The 23,133-nt window shown below is 39.2% G+C and overlaps 1 protein-coding gene across 1 annotated transcript in view; it reads right to left on the bottom strand.

Moving 5' to 3' along the window:
* Nucleotides 1-23,133, bottom strand: part of tmem178bb (transmembrane protein 178Bb) — a 55,038-nt gene that overhangs the window by 19,663 nt on the left and 12,242 nt on the right. Inside the window, exon 3 of the mRNA XM_056747948.1 lies at nt 6,074-6,187. Coding sequence (XP_056603926.1) covers nt 6,074-6,187 — 114 coding nt within the window. The remainder of the gene's footprint in view (nt 1-6,073; nt 6,188-23,133) is intronic.

Below are 23,133 nucleotides of genomic sequence, written 5' to 3'. Positions count from 1 at the left end.
ACAGCATTTGGTTGTTTACAGTTGGAGGTATAAAACATGCGAAAATCAGAACCAAAAACACCTACTGTATACTCAAAACTGACAGTTCCTGGATCTCTCAATTGTATAAAGTAAATCTAGACTTGAAAAGGAATAAGGTATTCAAGGATGTTCTTTTTGTTTGAATTTCAAACACTTGTTCGAAACCTGTTAAAAAAATGATGTTGAAAGATAAGAAGCACATGAAGGTGAAGGAGGGGGGTTCAAATGCTTGACGCTCACGGCGTACGCTTACAATACAGTGAAAGAGAAACAGACAGCCCCCTGCGGTGACTGCATGTTTTCATCCGGTCACGTTTTCCGCCACAGGCCTTTAAGATGAATTCCTGTCCTAATTTAATCCCCAAATACTCTGAGGCTTAAGGAGACCAAAAAGGGAGAGACTGAGGATGCCGTCTGACCCAACAAAAATATAGTTTGAAAGCGCTGTAATCTGGACAAAAAATCTAACTGAGAACGGCTATCTTGTTTGTGGAGGTTTGGAGCTATGGTTTGGCCAAAAAAGAAAATTCTCTCACGCATGTCATTTCAAACCTGTATGACTTTCTCCTGCAGAACACAAAAGAAAATCGTTGGTAATCAAACAACATTGACTTCCATTGTATAATACAAAACCACAGAAACATTTCTCAAAATATATTTATTTGCTACATAGAAAAAGACGGACCAAAATATGTTGTTATTGCCATAAAATAAATTCACTAAGATATACTTAAATCTCTCGTCTCAATGGTTTTGCACTGTTGGTGCAGTGGTAGGTAGTTTCCTCCAATCCAAGCTCAGGGATCAAAATAAGCCACTGATTCGTAGCCACTGGGCAACGTCTGCTTGGCCATCCACATACTAATCACTGGGCGTCTGACAGATAAGAGCCCTTCTGGGCAATGTGGCAACGCAGCCAAACCCAACAGGACTCTAGCTAATAACTCCCCCGCAAGCGCATGTGTAAAGTCTATCGATCTGCAGCTCCAAGCATTGCGTAGCCGTTTTTAATTTTGTATTTCTTGTTCATTTATAGTCTGTTGATTCTATTTCCCATCAAAGTGGGTGTCAGTGTTGCCCGGTTAAAATGGTGCAGCCGCTTAAACTAGCAAGACATAGAATGCACAACTTGTAATTAATAGCAAAGGGATTAGCAAACTGAGATTTCTCTGCTGAATTGTTAATTTTAACAAATTTGTCTTGCCGGTGATAAACATAAACCGCATTGTTTTGTTTCGGCTTATATAATTACAACTACAAAAAGACCAGCAGCTTTTTTTATTTGTGCAGACAAGGTTATCTGGCACAGAAAGGATTACTTGTTGTAAATACGGATTTGAATAATGTGAATATTTAACGGCAAGTGTTTGGCGCCTGATAATACCACATTTATTTAGCGCTTTATCCCTTCGTGTTGTCAATGGCTAACGATTGTTGTCAGTTTCCATCTTTAGAAAAACATGCCCGTCTCTACAAGCCAACAAAGTCACTTTTGCACTTTTCCTTTTCTCATTAGCTTAATGTTTATTGTTTCGTGCCATGTCTCCAAAAACTGGGAACTAATCAAGAGTGCTTCATTTAATTTTTCATCATCTTTGTCCTTACAATCTTTGTGAAGGACTGAGAGTCGTGTGCCAACTTATTCTTACAGTTAAAGTCCCTGTGAACCGGAAGTTGCGATCGTTTTTACTTTAATATTCTGACGCATTTTTGAGTGAAATGGAATCTCTAATAAGAATAATTGTGGGTGTGGCTTTCTTCTTTCTCTTCGATTTGATTGGATGTACAAAAACTGCCGTTGCATTTTGAAATGGAACTGGCAGCAGATTGACAGTTGAAGGGGAGGAGTTAACGGATGGTCCGCCCAACCCGTCTAACATACGTCATTTAAGATGGAAAGTCATTTCAGGAAGGAAGTGCTTTTTCAGATTTTAACTAAAGATTGAAGGCACACGCATTTTTAAAAGAGAATGACCCACATTGATAAACTGTTTACAATAGACGCTGCAATATTTTATGAAAAAATGGGCATTGTAATTTTTTATTTCACCGGGCATTTAATAAAAGAAAGCGCCACAAGATCACAGTAAACGAGACACCGGTCTTGCTAACCGCCAAAATGGCTGATGGCGGCTCATCGACCACGACACAAAAGGTCTCTCAGCTTTTGAAGGAAAATATAACTATCATGAATGTCAAAATGCCAAATCATAGTTGAGAGATTTCTCCAGGGCTTCTCCACCTTCCTCCCTCCTTCATGCGAGCGATGCTGGCTTGTGCTGTAATGGCTTCCTTGTTAATGTCAGGCCCAGATGGTTTGAATGATGACACCATTTCCACTTTCAGTCTATTAATGCCTAGACATATGGAACAACTTAATCAGTTTTGACATTGTATCCATGAAATACAGTTGAAATGTAAGTACAGTAAAGATACAAATTGCTCTGTACTACCTTAATAGTATCTGATTATAACAGTGGCAGTTAATTACTCTTAACAATTCATTTCCTCTGTGCATCACACTCTGGGGTAAAGACTAAATTACAGCCTTGAAGGTTAGTATGTCATTACAGATCCTGTTTTTAGGAAGATCCCGAGACGACAACAACAATCAAGCTATCAAAACCTCCGTTTTGTGTAAGTAACAACTTTGCCGCTTTAAAAACCCTTTAAAGGAACAGTTCGCCCAAACAAATTATGCAATCTCATGGCGTTCTAAACTATTTTTTAATTCTTTCATGGGATGCGTTAATAAAATAAAGAAACCAGTGTATGGAAATTAGCGTGATCTAGTGGTGAGGTTGAGAATTGCAACCAACGCCTAACTCCACCCCTCCCTTTCAAAGCCCTAATAACAGCACTCACAGGACAAAGATGTCGTTGCGAAATTGTGTTTTTGCTTCTTTGTCGAAGGAGATAACGTATTTACGAATCACACTCTGTAGAGCAATTTGTGCGTTAAGGGCTACTGTAGAAACAAAATGGCGAATTCCATGGAAGGGGACCCGTGGTGTATGGAGATAGAAATAGCTAATTCTAAAGTAATAAAACATAACGCTTTATTATGTAAGGTCTTTATACACTTCTGAAGACATAGTTATGTGTATTATATTGCACTACATTCATAAGATCCTCAAAAAAAATTACACATTGGACCTTTCATTAATAATACAAATGATAAACATTATATTGCTCTTTTCCATAAAATAAGAGTAAATCAGTTTCAAAACTGACAAATACACAATTAAAGTACTAAAAAGGACAAGAGAGCAAGTCAATTCTGAAATGTTTGGAATTTTTAATAACTATCCCTTTAAAGGCTAAATTCTCTTTTCTTACCCCATGGTTGACTCTTTGCAGTCCCTAAACCATTAAGCAGTCTCAAAGATGAACACACTGAGATTCGCAAGATTTGGCAAGCGAGATCATAATTCGCCTCTTCGGGCACCTTGACGCATCACAGCAGATTATTTCCTGTCATGTTCGTTGACAGCTTCCTGCTGCTAGTTTTGCCTCTTCCTTTTGATGTTACAAAATCCCTAAGCTGCTGAAGTCACTGAACCAGACCGCCTTTATCTGAAGACGGAACGCCCAAAAGCCTCCACCGTGTTTGCGGAATGTGCTTCCCATAGCTTAAAACAAGTGATTTTGGCTCCTGTTTGGCTTTGATAGCCAGCAGAATAGAAGCAACGTCTTGATTTGTGATTTTCTTGCTGGTGTAGTTGTTTTTTCAGGCTTCTGACAGACAGGTACAAATGAGTGTTGTGGATACCCCACAGCCTTGTGAAGTTTTGCTGATGTCACTCGCGAGCAGATAAGCATTATGAACACTGGGGGAACGTTCCAACCTGCCTTTGTTCAATTTCACACTCTATATGAAATGTCACGTCTGGGATCTCGCCCGAATGAAACAGGAGAAAAAACAACAGGGCACAACGCTCGAATGATTCTAGGCATCGATACGAAACACAAGCTTTGATCTGCCCTTGCGTGCAGACGGTTCACGTATCAGGATTTAGAAGTTCAATGTATCTCAGATATACTTCTGAACTCCATTGAAGTAATTTACTCATCAGTGTCTTGTAATGGAGAGTTTTTGATCTTCTGACCTCCAGAATAAATGTCACTCAATAAGGTCAAAGCTGTGAAAGCTTTGCTGTCTATTTATATTATCTTTGTTTACCTCTATTTTTATGTGTTCTTTGCTCTCTCACGTCAGGACAGGACCCATCCATCATGCCCGATTGGTTTGTTTAGATGAGAAATGAAACAGCTGTGCAGGCAGTTATAAGCACATTAAACATCTCAGTCTGGCATTAGCCTAACTGAGAGAGTGACCTTCCACGACGGGCACCATCACATCTTTCTTTACAGCAGAAGCCATGGTATTAAAGATAAAATAGACAACTCCATAAACATGAATATTTTCACAAAAGAACCACTAGAGAACCATAAAACAAGTTAACATGACATGAGATCATGGCAAATTTTGGCTTGTTGTATTAAAAGAGTGGCTAGATGTTTTGCAACTATTAAAGCTGCAATCTGTAACTTCTTTGCTTAGAAACATCTCCGTTCTTGAGCAAGTACATTAAACACAAGTGTTCAAATCCGTCACCTTAAGTTTAACCTGATTTCCAACATCAAGCTTATAAAATTCATACATACAGTAACCTGCATTTCTTATTTTAAACAGATGGCGATAGAGAGGCAATTGTTTCAATTACAGCTTTACAGGAAGTGAAAATATATGCTATCAATTTATGTTGCTTGAAAATCAACTTCTGGTTGTTTTTATCAGCACAATTCTGTTGTTACAATATACAATAGCAACAACCAGCAGGAGCAATCTGAATCCCCGCTGACCGTCCGAACTTTGCCCCCTCCAAATGAAAAGGTACGTGCAGAGTTGGCCAACCTTGGAGAATCCTGAAGCCATCAAGCACAAAAAAGAAACTGAGAACTGCTTCCTGCCATCTTTCATCTGTTACACCTGACCGCACTGAGAAGGTTCGTCTCTCCCTTACTGTGTCATTTATGCATCTCTGGTTTTATAACCACTCCATCTTAGAACAGAAGACCAAGAGGAAACCGAGCGGCGTACTGGTGGGTTTTTGGGTTAAAGGAGAGGTGTCTCTCCAGTCAGCTGACACATTCTGATCTCTCTGGCTCTGTGGAGTGTGACTGCATGACAGTTTGAGGGCAACACTTCGTCCTGTTCTGCAAAGAACAATCTCATCCAATAAAAGGACTCTGGACAAGCAGATACTCCTAAGATATAGTGCCCTACGTGTACCGTAGATTTACACACTCGCCTTCTCAGTGTACATTTTCAAAACTGTAGAAAAAAATCGGCATCAAGTTTTTGGCTGAGAGCCAACAGGGGAATCTCATCTGTTGTGCGGCCAACACAAACGGCCATGTTTGGAGAAGTTGGAAAGCGTTCGTGAACAGTTTTGTGGACAATTTTGCTAAACTTTCTACAAAGTTCTGCTGGAACATTTTCCAAAAAAAACTTCATAATTGAAAGTTTCTGTGGTGGGCAGGTAGGAGACCATGTAAAACTGGGTCAACAGGCCATATCTTACTTTGAGATATGTACCCTACTTCCTCTCTTTACAGAGCAACAACAAATCACCTCATCTTTAGCTGTAGGTCTACCGAGAGCGTGCACAAGCAAAATAGAGGAATACAAATACGCAGTTTCGCTTCATGCCTTCCAAATCTAGCACGACCTTATGTGGAGTGATTACTGTTTGTACTGTTTACGGTATAAAGGGCTTCTCTCAAAACCAGAACATACACAGATTTGTACCGTAAATGTAGTTTGGTATGACGATGTAATCAGGACAAGGCATGAAATGTCACATTGAAGTTGTAAAGATTCAAATAGATTTGTTCTTGTCCTTAGAGCTAGAATGGTAGAATATTGCACTTGCAATCTCACAGACATGAGTTCGAATCCCACGGTACACACTTACAGATAAAATGTATCATTTGAATGGAAAAATAAAAGTGGAAGAAATGGATACAAGGGATAAAGGTAACTCACGCAAAGAGTGCCACTCATCCTGGCGAATGGTCTTGGTGATGTTGTACGAGAGGTTCTTGGGTATTGCGGCTGAGGAGTAGTGGTACTTGATGTAGGAGCATCTTGCAATAGAACCTGTAAGGAAAGAGGACAGAAAAGTAAGCAGGTGTAGACAATGTAAACCTAAACAGTGATTTACTAAATCATGTGTCAATAGTGTTGCTGATGGATGTGATGAAATGCTGTTAGCTTGTTTCTATTGACAAGTTGGTAAATGATAGAGCAGAATCACTCTGTATTGGCTTAGGTCCAGTTTTATGGATCTTCCATACATTGTCTTCATTTTTATGTGTGCGTCAGGCTGAACACATCTCTGTGAGATTTTGATTTCATCGTGCTGCGTTCCACAAGATTACAGTACAACTTTTTCAACAAAAGAAGGAATTTTTTAACTCTTTGTGTGGAGGCTTTATTTTTTCGAATATCTCTGAAGGAACAATGGTCGCCTATAGTATTTCCACATCGCCCATGTCTCATTTAAAATGTATGTTGAGGTTTTACAGTCAACTAGTACAGCCAACCTTGCAGCTTTAGGGAGAGAGACCCAGGGCTTTCTAAAATATTTGATTTGGGAGCTTTGCCTTTTAGTATAACATCGCCTTTAGTATGGGGCCTGCGACTTTTAGACAGTCAGACGAAGTTCTCACATTTCTCGAGGACACACGCTCAGATCCCCATTGTAGATGTCCACTGGCAAAGATAATGATAGATATGTCACTGTTCGGTACATGCCAGTGATCCTTCCTTCACTATTTTTTTAAGATATCATTTCCTGTTGATGACGAAGATAGAAAATGGCAGCCTCTTTTCGAATTACCATAGCCCCAGCGTTTTGCCTGGTCCTCCATTATCTCATTCTTCCACAAACCACTAGACCAGCTTAAATCTATGTTGTGTTACCAGGGCACTTCCAATGCCACATTGATTAAAAAATCATTAGCGCCATGGGTTGGAAACGGATGCGCTGTGAGGACATTCTATACTTTATGGCTGCTATAATATTGAATTTCCTTTATATAACATATACAAGCATCTTATATAGGACAAATTATATGGAGTGCTTTAGGATGCCGTTATGTGATTACATCAACCGAATATATTTGAATTCACAATTTCTAGATCTTTGGTCCCAACGAATCTTTCCACAGTTACCGTGTTGTTTTCTTTTGACATGGCTTGCTCCGTGTTCAACGGAAGACACCTCCAACATCTCTAGTTACACGGGCATGTAAGACAGATCGTTCTCGGCCCTGCGCTTCCCTGCAGAGTTCGGGTCAGCGATCGGGTGTAAACCGAAACCATCCTTCTTCCAGACCGACCAGACAGCAGCGTTCCCGAGTATAGATTTTATTTGATGGCCGGCAAAGCCTGCGAGAATTGAATGGATTTTAAATACGCCAGGAAAGGCTAAAGGCATCACGGACTAAAGCAGCTTGTAAAGTGTCACTCGGACGCTTCGGAGGTGTGACTAAAATATAGAGCTGGTTCAGGCATAGCCATTCGCTTTCAATATTGTGTGTTGTTGTTGTCTTTGGAGTGTATGGGTTTGTGTCCGGTTGCTTAGATATGTCTTGCCGTATTTCTAGAACAAAGCATCTATTTTAAAGGTCCATGGAATTTAGGGGCATCTAGTGGTGTGGTTTGCAAATTGCAACCAACGGCTCCATCTACTCCTCCCTTTCGAAGCACCAGGCCGGCTGACACAGAACTGAGATGTCGTCACGTTTTTGCTTCTTTGTCAAAAGAGATTTACGCATTTGCGAAACGCACTCTGTAGTGCAGTTTAAGCCCATTTAGGGCTTCTGTAGAAACATGACAAATTTCATTTAGGGGGTTGTAGATAGTGATAGCTCATTTTGAGGTAATAACAACATAACGATTCATAATGTATGGTCTTTATACACCACTGAGACATAGTTATGCATATTATATTGCCTTTCCGTCAATATATCCTGCTTAATATCACCTTTAATGCAGACACACTACACCGATGGGAGTTTTAATGTTCAAGAGACTGTGTGCCAGTCAATGAAAAGTCATTGGCTCCCCTTGCGAGTTGTTTTGTTCGTTGACATCCTTCCTCACTTTTCTTGATGCTCTTTGCAACACTTTCAAATCATGCTAGGATGACACATGTCATCAGTTTTTGCACAGAACTCAGTGCCCATCATGCTGTCATTAAAGCAAAAGGGACGTATTAACAGCGAGCTCAGATTTTTTAAATCCATCCATGTCTGCGTGTGTATGCGCATATCAAAACGAGGGCTATTTCTTTGCCGAGGACGTAGCAGACGCCCCCACTGTCTAGTTTCTTGCTCATTGTACTAATCTAAAGTCTGCAGACATGGATTTGGCAGACTGCGAGAGTCGCTTACTTATTTATGAATTGCTGGCCTCTCTCGCTTTGCTTTAACCATCACGCTGAGGGAAGAGACATTTTACAGTTCATTTTTTTTCTTCAGAAGGGTGAATAAGATGATATTTCTTTATCGCAAGGACATTTAAGCTGTTCGCTCTTAGATTAATCACTACCATTATCCACAGCTAATGCAGCTGCTCAGCCAAATTGAAAAACCGATAAATAACAAAAATAAATAAATGCATTTTAAAGAATCCATTTCGCCAAACGAAGGGCAATAAAATGTTGCGAAATGAACGATGCTTGGAATTTCTTCCGGAACGTCATTGTCTTTTCAATCCTTTCAATTGTCTTTTTGTCAATAATTCATGAGCCCCCATCTTCAGTTTTTCTTTTCCTCTGGCCAATACAGGTCTTCTAATGAGACAAACACGTCTTAACAAAAGATCCAATCCACAATATCGACAGCAGCAGAAGACAGACCTGCTCAGCCCGTGGAAGTGCTTCATGTCAATAAAGTTACGGATTACAAATACAGTGGACTGAAATCTGACATGCACTCGTGTGTCCTTGCATCAATTACATGTGTCCGGTGTTCTCATTTCATATGACCTGGATCTATGTAGTGCTGTGTGGAGTAACAAGCAGTAATATCTCAACATTACATACAAGTGTCATTCCAAATCTGTATTACTTTTTTTCTTCTGCAGATAAGATTTTAAAGAATGCCTGTAACCAAACAGCACTGGCCCCCATGGACATCCATTGTATGGACACATTTCTCGAAATATCTTCTTTTGTGTTGAGAGTGACAAGTCAAACTGTTTTATACAACAACAAAAAAATGTCACGTCAAAATACAGTGCTGGATTAATGTAGAACAATCTGTCAGGAGGTATTTTGCATCATTCCACCTCACAGAAGTGTAGCATGTACTTACACAGCCGAGGGCTGTATCTTTTCTAGTGATATAGTTGTTAACTAAGCGGAAACGCAGTCGTGGAGGTGAGAATGATCAGCTGATGAAGCTGATGTGAAGCTTTTCATATTTATTTCCATTAATCATAAACTCCCCCCCCACCTCTACGAGCCCGCAGTCGAGCCATTGCCATGTGGTGCAATTCCCTTTGTTCAATGGCATGCATTAGTCATCATTATGTTGTTCTTGTTGTTTCACTGTTTGGGTCAAACACGCTGCCGAGGCGGTTTCGAGGAAAATTATAGCTAGATTCTGTTTGCTTTTCATGCCTGCGATAATCAATGTTTTCTTTGAATTATTTGATGATACCCAGCAGTGTCGGACTTTTGCCGTCATACTGAATATCGCCACATTGTGATTTGGATTTTTGTATTTGCTCAATATACTTTTTACATATTTTCTTTTTTAAATTGAACAGAAATGGGCAGTTGTTTTGTTCATTTTTTCAGCGCAATTTAAAACGGTCCCAAAAAGATGTCAAAAAACTATCTTGTTGCGTAGTAACCCATGTAAGGATGCCTGGAACACTGCTCGTCCAATCAAGTTAAATAAGTATGATAAAAACGTAACATTTTAATTACAATTTCTTTCCCACAAACAAACGGATTCATCTTTGTTTCGGACTTGCCTCTGAGGAGCATTATAATTCAAAGCACGCCGTGCCTATGCAGACATTTGTGACATGGCTAAAGATTAACAAAAACCATCATATAAGTGCTTCATCAAAGCCAGAGTAAGCTCCGCTTCTCGCTAACAGTCCCAAAGCGGCGTTATCATCTAGCTGACTCATATTGTTTGACCCAGCACTCCACAATCTAATTATAAATGTGCCTCATGGTGATCTATGTCCTTATGATGTAGATAAAGGATTGTGATGGGGACAGAAAGAGGCTTTTGGCATAACTCTGCCTATGAGTCAATATTCAGCTTATGTCCACTGTGGGTTGTCACCCGCGCCCATATGGGCATCAAACATTCCTGTCATTTAGTGCCGTGGGTTTTTTTTCTTGGGGCCCCAGGGTCCGATGGCTGACATAAATGCATGCGTGGCTTTCGGTTGTGACCAATGCTGGAACAGCAGCTTGCTTATGGCTGTGTATAACAGAGTTCCCATTTCTTTTATTAATTGCAATTCCCTCCAACTGTTTGTGTGTGGGCTCAGCAGCCCGATGCTTGTACATCATCTGGACTAAGAAATAACTCTAGAAAAGTGTATTAAAGGAAGTATGGGTGAGGAGTATTTGAAAGTATTTTCTTAAATAACATTAGTTGAAATTGGTACAGTATATAATATATTAACAAAGATATGCAATTTTTTTATGCAATAAATCGAGAATTATCAAGTGGCAACATAAAAAAAGTATTTATGTTTTAAATGTATTGTTCATAAATGAATTTACAGTTTTATGATATAACTAATACTAATAATACTTCTAATAATAGTAATAAAAATGGCAATATCAATAATAACAATAGTAGTAGAACTAATAATTATTATAAGTGTTAAGTATTATTATTATGTATAATAAAAATAAGAAAATTAAAAACATATTTTCTCTTGTCGCATCCTCGGTATTATTAAATAATACAAATATTAAATAACAATGTTAAATAAATATATTAAGTAATAAAAAATTTAAACAAAATCAAAATAATAATTTAATACATGTAGAAAAATATATTCAACAGGTAATAATTCAATATATGTGAAATGAATTATTATTTAAATGTCTGTATCTTATATCTTACACATCTTATAACTTTCCTCCTTTTCGTGAGTTATTTTTCATGTAAAGCTGCTTTAAAACAATACATGTTGTAAAGAACACTATGAATGTGAGCTTGAATTTCAATACCATGCAACAAAAGCTTATAGTTCAAACGAAAAAGGTTCTGGTTTAGGACAAAACGATACAAATATGTCTGCTTTTGTGTCCATCGTGCTTATTTTTGCCAGGTCTGGCATACTGCTGGCACAGACCGACACAATGAGCAGATGGAGTCTACGGTGCGGTACGTGGCCTGACCTCATTATTTGGTGACCCACATTGCAGTCCATCCCTCCCCGAACCCAAGCCATGCTGGATTAGCGGTGGAGATTCACCAGTTAAGTATACGGGTTGGGGGTGGATGACTGTTATGTATGTATTTACTAAACCCAGGTGGTGTTTCATTGTCTTCATAATTACAACTTAGTCCGGCAGAGATGGGATTCAGATCAGCCAGTGGCTGCAGGGAATACATGTCTCTGTATTACAAGCGAAGTGGAATTTATTCAGAGATGCTCCATATTTTGAGCATGTCGTGATGATGCATGTAATACAGAGTTAGTTTTTTCCATGCTAAGATTCATTTAGGCCGATCCTGTTTACCAGGCGAGTCTGAGAGTCTGGCTTTGCATAGGTGATGCTTATTCACCACTCTACCCTTAATATTCAGTTTCGCTATAGAAGTTTCCTATGAAAACACTGTGTGGTTTGCCAATTGGAAGCGATGCTCAATATATTGACCCTTGTTTGCTGTGGCCCTGAACAGGCGTGGATCGTGTCGAGAGATTTACACTCTACCCTGTCTTTGAAGAGCCACGGAGGCTTCCCTCGGGAATAGCTTGTCTCTTGTAATTCTCCAGTATCCGTATGTACACGATAGAAGCCCTCGAGCGCCACTGTGCTCGAGGATGAAGATGGATGAACTGGGCTGCTGTGTGGTCCGCACCATCCTGCTGTTCAGTGTCACCCAAAGCCAGTGACAAAACGGTCTCCAACAATGTGTCGTCCATCGTCTTTGTAATACAATTTTGAGGTATTTATTTGTGTAACCAGGCTACAACCTTGTTTATCCAGTTAATCATGACTCCTTTAAGGGAATTTCTTTGTGTTTTGACAAGTCGACTGAGGGTGTTGTGGATGCTAGTCGGGCCTGAAGCGTTTGGTGTGTCGTGAAGGACGAGATGATTAAAAAGCATTATCACTATCTGTTGTGTGCAGCAGATGGAAGTGTGGACAGACATTACCCACCGATACTATCTTGACTCAGGGAGCCGCTTAATTAAGGACCTGGAAATGGCTGCCAACACTCTGTCCTTCATCCCGCTAGGAGAAAACCTCACGTTGCCATTAAATATTTCGCTGACGTTCGCAGTGAAGGGATAATGCCGCAAAACCGTCTGGCTGCTCCCTTGAGATTCATTCAGTATGAGGTGTTTTTATAAAGGTTTAACATAAAAGTTACTGTGGCTCGAGGTGTCGTCTAGACTAAACTAGTAAACTTGTCAACTAGTAAAATTTCAGATCTGTGTAGTATTTCCCTATTAAGGTAAAGATGTGGGAGTGGCCTGGCTCATGAATATTAATTAGGTGACGTATGTTCATCGAACAGATTTGCTGAAAGGCTGGTAAGTGGGCGCTAGCTTAGAAATTGCGAAGCGTGGTCGTTGCGCCACTGGTTAGCGGCCAGCTGGCCGGAAACTCTTTTTTATTTACTCATCTAAGCCAATTTTAACTCCCGCCAAGCCCCTAATGAGAGTTAATTTTAGATCCTGTTTGCTTGTTAGGAAAAGACATTGAAGGAATTCTCCAGAAGTTAAACAAAGCTGCCTAACCTTACTATCAAGACGGCTATTGGAAAGCCTAAAGATAGAGGATCATTAATGTGACCGATAAAGGATTGTTTGGACCGAAAATATAAAAAAATTCCTCACAGAAAAGCAAAGAGAAAGACAGCGTTGTTTTATATTGCTTGTAAATAATAAATGACTATGTTCGCTGCAGTTCAAGATTGACATCAGCCTCAATGAAAAGAGGTTGAAGGGTTTTATGAGACGGACATCTGAGGGGCGTATACAGGCAATCTGTCTGAGAATCTGAATGCTAAGTAGTTTATTGATAAAGCACTTTACTTGGATCAACTGATTATGCCACTTTTGCTGTTGCTGGGCATGTTGTCGTCAATAATGTTAGCTGGGGGTGCAGACAAGTGGACATGTCTTCTTTTGCTGCTATATGGTGATCACATGGAATAAATGTAAGACTGTTAAATTGAATTTAATCTTTGTGTCATACAGAACTATGCTTTATAGCCACAATTAATAACTTTTTGGATTCAAAATAAACAAAAATCAGTTTTTGAGCAAGTACATAAAATTTGTGTTTAACCTTCTCACTCAATTTTTTCTGGTTTTCTATTACAAATATCTAACAATTCTTAAGATACATCTACTTGAGAGTGACTCGAGATATAAAAGGGACGGTTCACCAAAAAATTAAATTGTTCCAATCTGTATAAATGTATTTGTTCTTATGAATGAAGAAGATATTTGAAAGAATGCTGGAATCCAAACAGTTCTTGGACCCCATTGACTACCATAGTGGGAAAAATTGCTTTATAAATTCCTTTGATCCGTTGAACACATGAAGATATTTTGAAGACGGTTTTTGACTGCAGACGGTTCTGGGGCACTTTTGACTACTGTTGTAATTTGTTCCTTTGGTAGTCAATGGTCTCAAAATTAAGTGAATATATTGCCAAAAATGTAGTTTCAACTTGATTCGGTAAACCTTATTCATGCTGTTTTTCTAACCCCAGTGGCATATATTTTAATATTTTCAAAAATCAAAGCAGAAATCATATTTTAAGATTTCTTAAATATTTGTACTAGAAAACCAGACAAAAATATTGTTTTACTGTGTAAAAGTAAAGGCAAACTACACTGCAGTGGTGTTATAAAACCCTCAAAGATTACAGGTTGCAGCTCTAAGCTTTAGTCACTGTTCATTGTAGATTCTCAACACCAGTGCGCCTACACGCAAGTTCCAGTGCAACAGCTGATCTGTTTGTATGCTGGACACGTGAATTCGAGCTGCGAATAAGGGTGTTGTTACGCCTGTCTTCTTGATAAGAAATGGCACCCTTGAATTTTAACTCCGATAATCCCTTCCAAGCTATTCCAAATTTGCTGCCGTGTAGATAAAACCAGATCACACAAATTCTATCCCCAAACTTTCATCTCAGTGGGTTATAATGGACTCCGAAATTGCAGGACTAGCCACCGATCAAATGCATTGAGCACACTAAATGGGGGTATTTTCAGTTTTTTTAGAAGGGCAGGAAATGTCAAATTTGGCCCTTAGGTAGAAACAACCTTTGCTGTCTCCAACCTCGACTCTGCATAGATGTGAGATTTGCCTGAATGAAGTTTATTTGAATAGGTAGGGGACAGCAGGTTTGACCTTCGGTAAGGTGTGGATCAATAGACAAATCAACCTGAGGCATTTTGCCTGTAACTTTTCTTTTTCCGTTTGAGAACACACATTTCCTGAATTCTGTGAATATGTAAAATTCACTTTGAGAGAGAAGAGGTGCTTGTTTAGTCTTCAGGGACTTTCCTGTGGGAGATTAAACAAACACATTCCACACACATGTCATGGGAAGTGGGAAGAGAAAGGTATCGATACTGTTTAAATAAATCCATTAAAAATTGTTTTATGTTGGTAACCAAACAATATACGCCCACATTGACATCCATTGGTTTTGTGTCCATACAAGAAAAGCAAATAGGTACCACTATTGTTTGGTAACCAACATTTGTGTTGTCTTTTGTGTCATGCAAAAGAAAGTCATAGAGCTTTAAAATGACAAGAGGGTGAGTAAATGATGACATCATTTTTCTTTCTGGGTGAGCCATCCCTTTAACTTTTGCCTCATAGTGTATCTAGCATCTTGATATGTGGCTTTGTTAAGATACACCAGAATAAAATCCTTTCAGGGTTCATTGCAATGTGCAAATGTTGACATAATGGATAGCTGATGAATATGAGCACAGGAGTGAGGTGATACAATCCTTCACCATTCCATCTGTTTAGGACAGATACACATCCCAGGCCATATACTTCCAATGCACTAGTAGCGTGTTCACCATCTAAAATTTCCCAAAAGCCCACTCTCGACTCCAGGCAATAAAGTGCAATGTCTCCTCCTCACAAATTGGCATTTGTAGAATTAAAAGATCTAGCGGTTGAGCCAGGCCAAAACCGATGTCTGGAGTGTCTCGTCGGCATCTGAACAGAAAGTCTAGAGACGGCAGAAAGGGATGACCAATTTCAGGCTTTTTGACAACACTTTTCATCTGTCAATGGTGATATGAATGTTTATTGTACTGCCAGAGACAGACCATGTTAGCCCATTTTTATCAACTAACTGAACAGTTTTCTATCTCTACCTTTTCTTGTAGGCTACAGGTTGCCTTTGGATGAGTTGACGTGAGACGTCTTAGATCAATGTTGCCACCCTGTGTCGCTTAGGAGGTCTGCTGTTGACAAGAAGGAAAGCTACTGCTAATGCAATAAGTAATTTAAAACTTCAAAAAAAAATGTTAACTGTTAATGGTACTGAACGCCCTGCTGGACGTCAATTGCTTCTGAGGAAATCCAGTGTACTATTGCATCATATCTTGTCAACATGTGTTCCCTTAGCGTGCAATGTTTGCCTCTTGGCCCCACAGACAATTTCTTGGCCCCCTTCCTAATTACAAATACATGCCTAACAACATGGGCTGCCTCTGCGCATCATGCTGGCGTGCCAATGTGATTATGCCCTCATGCAGAAACGCCATCATTCAAGAGAGCGAAAAAAGGGTGAAGGCGGGAAATGAAATTGCATGCGTATGTCATGCAATTAATTTACTCTGTAATGTACCTTAGTTTTCTATTGCAGAGGCGGACGACACCCCGGAGTTTACGAGAATGCCATATGCTCATGGGTACTTTGTTTTGAATACCGTTTTTTTAACCAATCACCGGAGTCGAAATTGCCTTTTTTCTGAGCCGTGACAACTGTTGTTTATCTTGAAGCGACTGTCAGACTTATTTCGGTTAACAAGCAACAGAAACAGAGATGAACCCTTACTTGGCTAAACGTCTCCAATATTTTGAATTTAGACTGCGATACCAAGCTCAACAGCTAGATGTCAATGTACCAAACGGTTTATTAAAAATTATGACCAAACAACAGGACCCATTCGACAAATTTTTAATTTAATAAAATGAACGTACAACAAAGTTAACATTTTTATTATTTGATACAATTATTATAAAATAAAATCATTATATACATTAATATTAACATAATTTACAGTAAATAAAATACGACTAGTTATATTATTAAACAGTGGCCAAATACAGACCAGAAGTTAACTGCAGTCCAGGTGCGCTTGTCCGATGAGACTGTCTATAGGAAGATGCTTTTATCCAATGATAATAGTATCCAAACTATTTACTGACAACTGGTTATATGCCAATAAACTTGAATATATCACTATTCCCCTATATGATCTGCCTACTAAATGCTCAAAATGATTGACAGGTGCAAATTTGACCGCATCCAACAAACACTTTTTTCTTTATTTACAGTTGACGGAGTATATGCCAGATGTGATATTTCAGTGAAATCTATCCGGATATCTGATTACTCTCTAAATGCCATACCATCAAAACTGAAAGGCCAACATCGCCTCTAACCTTTAATTTTTTTATTGATGAGCAATGCTTTAAGGGTAGCGTTCATGATAAACATAGCCTAATGCCTGAATCATGCAAAGGGAAAAACTGTTTTGTATCTAATAATGATGCACCGTCCCTGGGCCCTTTTTGCCCCACTTCCATTCCAATGGTGTGCGTTCCCTCTCTTTTGATCCCCTCCTTCTCTCCTCACTATTTTAGTAAAGCTGGGCCAGCCAGGCGTTTAATTAATGTGAACGCAATGTTGCTTTCGCTATCCATCTTTCTCTCTGTTTGAGTGGTATGTTATCTTCTGCCTTCCCGGCGCATACCTCGCATTTAATTAAAACCTGCCAAGACTGGTGCAGCCGTCGAAAATAAAGCGTACTGCCCCATGAGGAGGGGGAAGATCCTCAGATCACCAGTCTTTATCAGAGTGTATGTGTTTGGAGCTCCAACTTAAAGTATGGGCTTTAAAATGGTGGTGGTCCGCGACACGCCCATAGATTATCTTTAGATCTTTTGAGTGAGGGGCAGCAGCTAAAATGATGTGAGATAGCAATTAAAGCGCAGTCGGATGCCACGTAATGTGTCATTGATATCTGTTTTATGCCTGAGCTAATTTACGCTTGTATTGAGCTAACCCGGCCCTTGAAGCGTAACACCGCTCAATGAAAGAAAAATCATCGATGATCGCGTGTGCAGATGAGATGAGTAAAAAAAGCCAATAGCAGACGGCCTGTCTACAAAGCCAAGATTCACAGGCTAGAGGGGGAGGCTATAAGACATGCTGTTTGTTTTTGAGCCGGGGGGCTTTGGCAAACAACGGAGCCATACATTAATCAAGTTATTTCAGTCTCTGCGTCCCTGCTGACTACCTGAGAGAAATGGTTTCTATGTCTGGGAACAGGTATAGCAGATGCTTTTGGTCCTTTTCACCAGCTCCCATTAGATTTAGCCGTTGTTAAAGATGGGGTAACATGCCATTTTATGCATTCTGACTTCTTTAAACTTTTAAACGTGCTGGCATCTCATGCTTAACATTTGTTGAAAACAACTTGGACGTATTTAATAGTATTTCAGTGCTCGATACACTCCAACTTGTTTTGGAAAGTTTTTTATAAGTCTGTTTCGTAACAGGGATCCTATTCCTTTTATTGGCCATTCTTCTGGAAAAGCACACCCACACGTCATCCATCGAGCAAAAAATCTCGGCCACACGCTAGCATGAGAGAAAGAGCATGCCCACGAGAGAGCACATGCCCATCAATGCTGCGTCACTCGGCTGACTATATGTTATATAAACGGTGTATATAACGTTGGATTTGGACATGGTTTGAAACTAATAGATGCCGCGGCCCCAGCGCTGAAAGATCCCAGACATGAACCATGCGCGGTAAGTGAAACTAAGTCATATGTCTGAGTTTTGCATAATGTTAACAACAAGTAGGCATAATGCGATTATGTGCTCCTGCTGTAGTTCCGTCCCCCCTGTCAGCCTCCAGCAGCTTGTCTTTTTCCACAAATAATCATATAGCTGTATCGCTCTTTTATAAATGTGATCAAACTAAACACTCTTTGAAGATACGAAGTAAGCAATACTACTGTATAGGTACTTAGCAATAATATGAGATTTTCTGAAACTGTGTGTGTTACCCCCCCCCATCTTTTACATCTTGTTAGATGAAGCTTTATTGCAAGAAGCTTTATGGAGGAAAATAAAATAAAAGCTCTGCAGTCTCCCAGACTGGATATTTAATCAAATGGATGATTTCTTGTGAACTAGTTACCAGAAGCAGTCTGGGTGTTTTTTACATTTTAGTTTTATATTTTCTCATTTGGTACAACAAAGTTCAGTTTAGGCATTTTACTGGAGACTGTTCTGTCAATGCAAGATAAATGAACTGAGTAATTCCTAGGTCTGGTAACATTTCCATTTGATATTTTTACTGTCTTTTATTTATTATCTGATTAACCAAGAGCATAAGGCTCAATAAACCTCAAATTCCCATTTTGGGGATTAAAGCCTTTTTATTATTTTCCATTTTTGTTTTATATAGACAGCATTTGTCTTCTACCACCAAGTTGACCCTAAAAATGATTTGCATTCTATTTAATCTTAAGAACAAGCCAGAAATTAGTAGAAGATCTTTATCACATTTCCACCTTTTGATGAGTGTTTCCAACATGTCACACTGCGTTAAAAATGCATAAGTGTCATAATTGACTTTATTGGGTTTATACTAAAGGGATTGGGGTGAAAAGTGTAACAGTAATGATAGGACACATTAGCGTCCACATTCGCAGACTTTTAAATAGAATTCCAAAACCTGAGATGTTATCGCCAAGAAAATGAGATTACTAATTAGGATTAACTCTGAATATATTAACTAGCCCTTATTACACATGAAGAGATATGTTAATGATTCTCACCTGGACTGAACAGGGGAGCGTGCAGAAACAAAACGGAAAAAGACATTCCACAAATACCGGCAGTTTGTAGGTTGGCACCATGGCGTGTGCCATCTTTATCCACAATCTGGTATGACTGTTTTCTTCCTGTACTGTATGTCACCTCACAGATGGGCCGATTACTACGGTGCTGTCTGTCCATTTGTACACTTGTAACTACTTCTCGAATTAGCATCTCATTGAAGCCGAATCTGTGTGCTTGTCAAATGACAAAATCCTACAGATGAATAAATAAAAAGCCCACTGTGCCTTCATTACAGGAAGTGACCCGTTTGCCATCTTGCCTCGTTAGCATTTAGAAGCAAATGCTAATTGGCTGACAGTCCCAAAACCTTCACTAGCGGGCAATTTTAAGGAATGAGACAGGTGAACTAAACACGTTTATTTATTTGTTAAGGTATGTGTTACACTAGCAACCCAGTAAGCATAAAGTGATGGAATTGATTTATTTATTTATATGTTTTACAAAAACAAAGCATTTAGTATAGTGTGATATAATAAAATGTATATTTCATTTTATTTTGATATTTATTTTATTTTTATAATTATATGTTTACACCAGCAAAACCGTTAGTAGAGTATAATATAATTAAATGTATAGGCCATTTAATTAAAATTTGTATATATTTGTTTATTTTATTTATCTGTTTAACACTAGAAAAACAAACTTTTTAGTAGCCTATAAAATAATAAAGTGTGTGTTTCATTCAATTTTCATTTATTTGTTTATTTATTATTTATGTAACCGTTTTACACTAGCAAAACATTTAGTAAAATGAAATATATTTTATTAAATTTCCATTTATTTATTTAATAATGTTCACACTAGGAAAACATGTATTGTAGTATAATAAATGTTTGCGATTTATGTTACCTTCAAAGTATTTTCCTTTTTTTTATAGTAATGAGATGTTTTCTGAATGGTTTGATTCCTTGATTTTACAAGTAAGTTGCCTCTAAAGCAACAAGGTTTGCTTTGTCTAGTGACTGAAGTGCTATTCTTGTGCCAATTGTTGATGACAAGATTCACATAGCTGGAAACTAAGATACATCGGTCGATAGCACAGTGCTAATAATAAATAGCTTTCCTGTGGCTCAGTGGTTACAGCGTGGCACTAGCAATGCTAAGGTCATGGGTTTGATCCCAGGGGATTGCAGATAGTCAGAAACAAACAAACAAAAATATAGTGCAATCTAAGTCGCTTTGGATAAAAGCGTCTGCCAAGTGCATAAATGTCAATGTAAAAAGATTTGGACAAGCAGAGTCCAGGAATCTAGAGTAAACCTTATATCGTAGGTTCTTTGGCATCCAAAAAATGTGCAAAACCATGCCATCCTTCTGAGAAGTAAGTTTTCCGAAATCACTTAGCAGCAGGCATATATCACTTTGCATCGCGCTAAAAAAAGAGACCATATTATCCTCTCCTCTGTATCCGTCATGCGGCGTCAGTTCTGCGCTCTCCTGTAACACATCTTATACACTCCAGTGTACTTCAGCTCACAGAAGCCACCACATTAACACAACCCTGTACCCGCTGTTAGGAGCAGGAATTCAATTACACACCCAATGTGGAGATGGGGAAACAGCACCAACTGACTGACTGAGACTCTCTACATCACTCCATACTGGCCTCAAATTAATGAATGCCATTCCCGTGGAAGCTGAGAGGTGGAAAGAAGCATTAAGCACTCAACTTTTCAGCTAGAGCGGGGAAGTATGCGACTCGTAATGACTGAAGTGACACCGAGCCGCTGGATGTTGAAAGGATATGTCGTTTCAGTACCCGTTGAAAACTATCCCAGGCGATCTGTCAAGTCTGGTTTTCAGCATCAAACCAAAATTGCAGGTCGTGGGTGATTATAATAAATCCGTTTTCTGAAGATTTTCTTAAAGGAATGGTTCACCTGAAAATGAAAATAGTCCACACATGTATGTGACTCAAAAAGATATTTTGAGAAATGTCTCGGTGGTTTTGTGACCATACAATGGAGGTCAACGGGGGCCATTGTTGTTTGTTTACCAACATTCTTCAAAATATCTTATTTTGTGTTATGCAGAAGAAGGAAAGTCATGCAGGTTTGGAAAGACATAGGGATGAGAAAATCATAAAAATTATTTCTTTTTTGTGAGAACTATCCCCTTTAAGTAGAATGGCCACTGTGCACAATGAAAGTGGATGGTGACTGGAGAAGTCAAGTGACCAAGGAGGCACTTTCAATATGCGTGAACATTTTCTAAACCCTTTCATTAACCTTGTGTGACAAACACATACAAAAAATACTGCTTTCTGTCCTTAGAGCTTGATAGCAGCATTTACTTCAGTTTGGTGAAAAAGAGCAATTGATCAACTTCTTTGATTGTGTTTCATAAAAACAAAAGCAAACAGGATTGGAACAACTTTAGGGTGAGTAAATAATGATAATATTTGAGTTCTGGCACCCAAACAAATTGGTAAAACATTCTTAGGAACATGCAAGGTATGCCCAGTAACCAGAAACAAAATCGAGATTATGGCTACTTGGTTATCAGGGGAGTACCAGAGGCCCATTCTGATCACGTAAAACTCTTTCTGGCAAATGTTAAACGGTTGGGTAAAAATCCACAGCTTCAGTCCGTCAAAGACATCATTAAAATTTTGATCCACTCTCAGGTCCCTCCTCCAAAAATCCATGTGTCCTCTAATTGCTGCCTGAGCCATATCCACGGCAGACTTTAATATGGTTAATCAAGGCTGTGATATGTTATCAGCCGAGTGGAAACCTTGTCCGATCCAATAACTGATCGATCAAACACAAAGGAAACTAATTGTAGTCAACAGTCGTCAATCGCATGCTAAGTTTATGCCACAGAACTTAATGACTGTCCATTAATAATATTCAAAATAGACGGGCAATTGTAATCTTTGATTGTTCATAATTACAGGCCTGGCACTGAGGGAAAGTGTCCTCATAGGACACCAGAGATTTCCTAATGTGTTTGTGTTTCGAGTGCCTTTGCAAAAAATGATGAAAGCAAAACACGCAATCAGGCCAAATTAGCCGAGTGCCGACAATTTGTCATTTCCGAGGCGCTCCACCTTAGACCAACCCGAGCCTGGAATTTTGGCAGATTGGATCCGAGCCCGTCCAATTGAAAACCGCCAGCGAGCTTGAACTCAGCCTGCCGATCTGATCTGCGCTTTGATTTTCTGGACTGTGTGCCAACGCTTTCTTGAAGAAAAATACGTGATTGTTTTCACAGGGTGGTAGTCTCCATTGGACCTGCGTGATCTTAATTAACACTGCGCTGATCGCTGTCTGCCCTTGTTAGTTTCAGTCTTGGAGTCTTTTTTATACTTGAAACACTATTTTAAAGCTTCGCTAAACCGAAGTGGTTGTGTGAATGTTTGCGTTTAAGTTAGTGCATGTTTGCGCTTATGTGTATGCATGAGAGTGAGCGAGCGAGAGACAGATTGGGATTTGCAGAGGCATTATGGGGAGCGCAAGGGAAAAGCAATTACCCATAGGGCACCCTGCTGCAGCCAGTCTGAGAGCGATACAAGCCGCCAAACTTTTAGCAACTTCTCTTCTCCACACACCAGCGACGAGAGAGCCACCACCTCCAAAACTTCTCCAGCTTCAATTGAAACCATTCGTATTGATTTTACAGTTAGATTTACAGCTGCCGCCACAGAGGTCGAAAAGAAATGATATAAAATCAGTTTCTATATCCGGCTCT

Source organism: Triplophysa dalaica, chromosome 5, assembly GCF_015846415.1.
Source record: "Triplophysa dalaica isolate WHDGS20190420 chromosome 5, ASM1584641v1, whole genome shotgun sequence".
Taxonomy (NCBI): domain Eukaryota; kingdom Metazoa; phylum Chordata; class Actinopteri; order Cypriniformes; family Nemacheilidae; genus Triplophysa; species Triplophysa dalaica.
The sequence above is the reverse complement of the archived record's forward strand: the minus strand, read 5'-3'. Positions and strand labels throughout refer to the sequence as shown.